The 4,661-nt window shown below is 37.6% G+C and overlaps 1 protein-coding gene across 3 annotated transcripts; it reads right to left on the bottom strand.

The window, feature by feature from the left end:
* Positions 1–371: 371 nt before the first annotated feature.
* Positions 372–4,396, bottom strand: LOC110425204 (uncharacterized). 3 transcript variants are annotated; one of them, XM_021440040.2, is made up of 10 exons: positions 4,110–4,395; positions 3,863–4,035; positions 3,599–3,757; positions 3,344–3,493; positions 2,949–3,092; positions 2,579–2,735; positions 2,026–2,198; positions 1,512–1,567; positions 1,179–1,281; positions 372–814 (listed from the first exon to the last, which is right to left on the bottom strand). In XM_021440040.2, exons 1-10 carry the CDS (start codon positions 4,288–4,290, stop codon positions 725–727), a joined length of 1,386 nt encoding a protein of 461 aa, XP_021295715.1. In that variant the 5' UTR covers positions 4,291–4,395; the 3' UTR covers positions 372–724. The 3 variants fall into 3 exon arrangements, with proteins under 3 accessions (XP_021295715.1, XP_021295724.1, XP_021295732.1); XM_021440049.2 differs by having other exon boundaries at positions 3,863–4,003; positions 4,110–4,319; XM_021440057.2 differs by lacking the exon at positions 1,179–1,281 and having other exon boundaries at positions 4,110–4,396.
* Positions 4,397–4,661: the final 265 nt, after the last annotated feature.

Raw genomic sequence — 4,661 nt, 5'->3', positions numbered from 1 at the left:
CTAAGTGAATAGAATGTTTTTGTCTCTATTGTAAACACTAGCATGCCAGCTATAGGTCTGTACAAAAATTCCATGTTCTTTCCTGTATATACCTCAGTTTGTGGAACAATCAGAGAAAGAATGGATTTCATTTCCCTCACTCTCTTGAACACCATTGATACATATGTTTAATTGCTATTCCATCTAAACATTTAATTATTTAATCTTCTACTACATGATTTTGGATTGGTTTTTAGATTATTCACCGGTTAGCTTCTGCAAACAGCTCACAATATTCTCTCCAAAATCATAAGGAGTCGTTACTCAATGTGCCACAACCTAAGGTACCTTTCTATGGGGCAGGGATTGCATGCACCAAAGAAGAAAACTGCTTGTCCTGTTAATGATAAAAGTAATTCTTCATATTTCACACATAGCTAACACACACAATCTGATATCAATTGCTTGGTTTCTTATTTCAATCCTTAAATTGTTGGCATAATTTGTTTCAGGAACCCATAGAACGAGCATCAAGTCCACCAGCTTAGCAGCAGATAGCACAACATGCAGAAGACCGATATTACCAACAGAGAAGGCTACTATCTAAGCAGTAGCATTTATAGACAACAGAGACATGATCACCTCTTTGTGGAATGATCATCCAAGAAACATGAGGTGAATGGCGTTTCATCAGAGTATACTTTTACGTTCCACATCACATTGCTGGGGCTTGCTAATCCAACAATCAGAGGACGTTCATTCTGCTCGGTATTTTGATGCCTGCTCTTCTCAAGAGTTTGCTTGAAGCTTGTATTGCTAATGATATAACTTCCTCCTGATCAGTCCAAATTTGCATTCATGTTAGGAAGATGAATGTGATACATTGCACTTCAAATAATAATTTCAGCAAGAAGATTTATTTGCAAATTTTTGTAAAATTTGATCCTTTACCCTACTTCAGTGACTGCATTAACTAAACTTTTTAAGGTTTGAATGCCAAGCATGAGAAATGTAATTGAAGTCAGACACAACAAAGCCATTGTTATCCACTTCCTAACATATGCATAAGTAACCAGATGTTTTAAAAGAACGGATTCAAATGACTCAGAGGCTTAGCATCAGATGTATGTTGTATATCTAGATAAACTAACCAATAACACAGAGTAGAAAATAGAGGAAAACAGCAGAAGATATAATACCTCATCTACATTTAAAATCTTCTTATCTTTCATAATCCACTGACCATTGCATATTACAGAGACAACATTCTCAGTTCGCATGCAATATACAAGGTTTGAAATACTGCAAATATTAAAGACAAAATAATTCATCAACAGAAATTAGTTCAGAGGCTAGTCTTTAATTGGAAAAGAAAAAAACAAGAACCTGACAAAGAAATAATTGACCTAAGTAATTGTTTCATCTGATAGCAATGTTAAAGCTTAAGACATTTTCCTTTTTCACTGGGGACTACAACCAGAAATCAACAAATAATATGATTTTATTTTTCTCAACATTGGTTTTATACTTACCAGTCATGAACAGGAACCATACACCATGAGACAGGATTGACAACAACCATGTCAGCCTACCAAATAATTAACCCAAAGAGCAGTCAGCCTGAATATTCTGAAACATTGTGAAGAAAATTGAGACTTATATTTCTAAAAGGTGAAAAGGTTCCAAATACTAGGCATTTGGATGCAATTTGGCACTAACTCATAAGATACATGGGCGGATTGTATCTTTATGAAATTTAGTTTACATATTTAGGTAATAATTTTCATGAGGCATTTACACGAGATGATCTAGTAAGAATATTTTGTACTCCTCCTTCTACAGTCTCTATATGGCATTCCATGATCCTGGACCGGTATGATTTGTTTCATTTTATTTATGAATTACTATACAAGAGAAAGTCATAGTGGGGATGATGCATAAAATTAGGAATGAGAGCATTGACAACTGAGAATTCCTTGAATTTTAGAAAAGTTTATCATATGATCATGAAGAGTTAATAGCAAGAAACTAATTAAGTAGTCTGACCTTTTTCCCAACCTCAAGTGACCCTATTTCATTGTCCCAGAGTACTGATTTTGCACCATTAATTGTCATCATTTTGAGAACTGTTTCAGCAGGGAGGGCTGTGGGATCAGTTGTTCCCATTGCATACACTTCCCGCCCTTTGTTAATCAGAGAAGCTAGGTACATCTCATCAACTGCAAGGAGGAAATCACAGACTTGTTAAGAGAAGTTGTAATCAACAAACTTGCAGGTGACAGGACTGAGATGGTACAAAAATCATTTTAAGTTATAGGCAATACAAGAAGACTCTCAGAAGCTGATTATAATTGATCAAGAATGCTAACCCTTGATCTCCTTATCTTACAATTTTGCGAATTCTGCAAGCAAATAATATGTCTACCCAACGCATTTTGCACTATGAAGTGCACAAACCTAAAGTAATTTTTCAGGGTTCTAGAAAAGTAAAACCTTATTCTGGAAATGCAAAAGCACACAACCTATCATGCACAATCGTATTTTTCAAATATGCAGAAAATGTGTGAGTGAGAATCCAGATATCAGAAGTCAAACCAACCAATGCTCATTCTATTATTAGATGGTGCCCCATCTGTGCCCAAGGAGACAGAGATGCCAGCATTGAGCATCTCCCTTATACGTGCAAATCCAAGCATTCGCATAGCAGAGGCAGGACAGTGAGATACTTTGACCCCAGCTCTTGAAAGAAAACCAATCTGAAGAAAATATAATTAATACAAGAAAACTTAAGACCAGAACTAGCTACAGAGGGGAAAAACTATATGTGGATAGAGGTTGTACTTATTAATTATAAATCATCTTTATTGAACTTCAATTCTGCACTTAAGCTGTAAAATGATAAAATATTATGCAATGCAATTGAATTGTACTTCAATGCAGCGGAAAACAAAAGTATGGCAGCAGCTGACCTCGGTATCATTCACCCAAACTGTATGAGCTGCCAATAAGTTGTCTCGCAAGAAGTCTATCTTGTCCAAAAATGTAACTGTCCCATGATCAACTTTGCGAGTATCTATCACAACTTGATTCTCATAGGGTATCTCTGCAACATGCTAAACAGTGGGAAGATCAGCCTAATGTACTTTAAAAATCAAACTCCTCCTTCCTCCAAAGCACCATGTTTAGCCTGGTTAATCTGATTTCAAATTAGAAGCTTCTACAAATTGAATAAAACTGTTGAGTGTTGTCCAAATGGGGATGAAAATGAAATATTGTACCATAAGTGCACAAAAAGAAACAGATCATTGACCATCAGGTTTGTACATTATGTGCACAAAAGAAACAGAGATAAGAGCTTCAGTACCATGTGGATCCCGGTTTTTAATTCTCTAGCGGCATCTCTGGTTTCAAGCAGTAAACGATCAGTTGAGTTCATAACTTGCCTAATCCCAAGCCATATCCTAATACGACCATCCGCTGTATTATGGTGCTTCTCATAGAGCATCTTTTGGGACTGCCAAATCCAGAGTTTTGTTCATCCAATAGAATAGGGATGTTTGGAACCAATAAAATTATTTTTGAGTGGTATGCAAATGAAATAATCAAAATTAGACCCAACCTCAATACAGTCATCCGTTGTTCTCATCCCCCAAGACGACGGTAGACCCTCCCCAGAGTCCATAATTGATTCTGTTAAGCAGGCTCGTAATCCCAGCAACTCAACCGCTCTCGCCATTCCGCTCACGTGCTGCCCTCCCGCCTCAGCAAAGCACGTGACCTGTTTCGAAAATTATCACCAAAAATAAAAACCGTAGTACAGCAGGAAAAGTAAAAGAGAATGAAATTAAGTTGATAAGAAAAGCTAATTATGAAAAACGCTTACACCAGAGTGAATAAGTTCGATTCCGCAAAGTAAAGTAGAGATGTAAGAGTCTTCTTCGGTCATGGTGGACTCGTACGGCCAAATCCGATGGTGTAGCCACGTCATTAAATCCACGTCGTCGGCTATTCCTCTGCCCAGCTGCTGCGAGGTGTGCACGTGTGTGTTGATGAATCCTAAATTAGCAAACACAGTGAAAAACGATCAAGTTCTTCTCGATTCCTAATAAGGAAGGGGGTGGGGGTACTACCAGGAAGCAAGATTTGGCCGTGGAGGTCGAGAATCTCGCCAGCGAGAGGGGAGAATTGCTGAAGAACATCTGGAGATTGACCAATGGCTTTGATTTTGTCTTCGTCGATGAACACGGCTCCGTTTTGAAAGACTCGGCTCTCGGAGTCCATAGTGACGATCACTGCGTTGTGGAGTATCATGGTCGCTGACGTTGGGCGGCTTCTGCTGCTTTTCGTTTCCTTATGTCTTCCCTCGCTCGCTATGGTAGGCCTTTGGTCAGAGTTTTGACTTTTTAGTACTTTAGTTAAAACAATTAAAAAACAAACCGCTTTATTTATCTGCTAGAAAAGAACAAAAACGCACCGCTTTATTCGTGTCTTGCACGTGCACTTCTACAGGTTAATCAATGGTCATTCTTGTTGTCTCGCAATTAGGCTGCTAAGTACCATCTAGTGAATAAATTTGACCCCGTGCTAATCTTAATGAATATAGAAGATGAAAGATGATAGTCTGAAATATCACTTAAAAATGTTTTAAATTTTTTTAATACTTTGCACGATTAGTTTCTATA

This window comes from Theobroma umbraticum, unplaced genomic scaffold, assembly GCF_002168275.2.
Source record: "Theobroma umbraticum cultivar Fairchild unplaced genomic scaffold, ASM216827v3 scaffold_30.0, whole genome shotgun sequence".
In the NCBI taxonomy this organism is placed as follows: domain Eukaryota; kingdom Viridiplantae; phylum Streptophyta; class Magnoliopsida; order Malvales; family Malvaceae; genus Theobroma; species Theobroma umbraticum.
The sequence above is the reverse complement of the archived record's forward strand: the minus strand, read 5'-3'. Positions and strand labels throughout refer to the sequence as shown.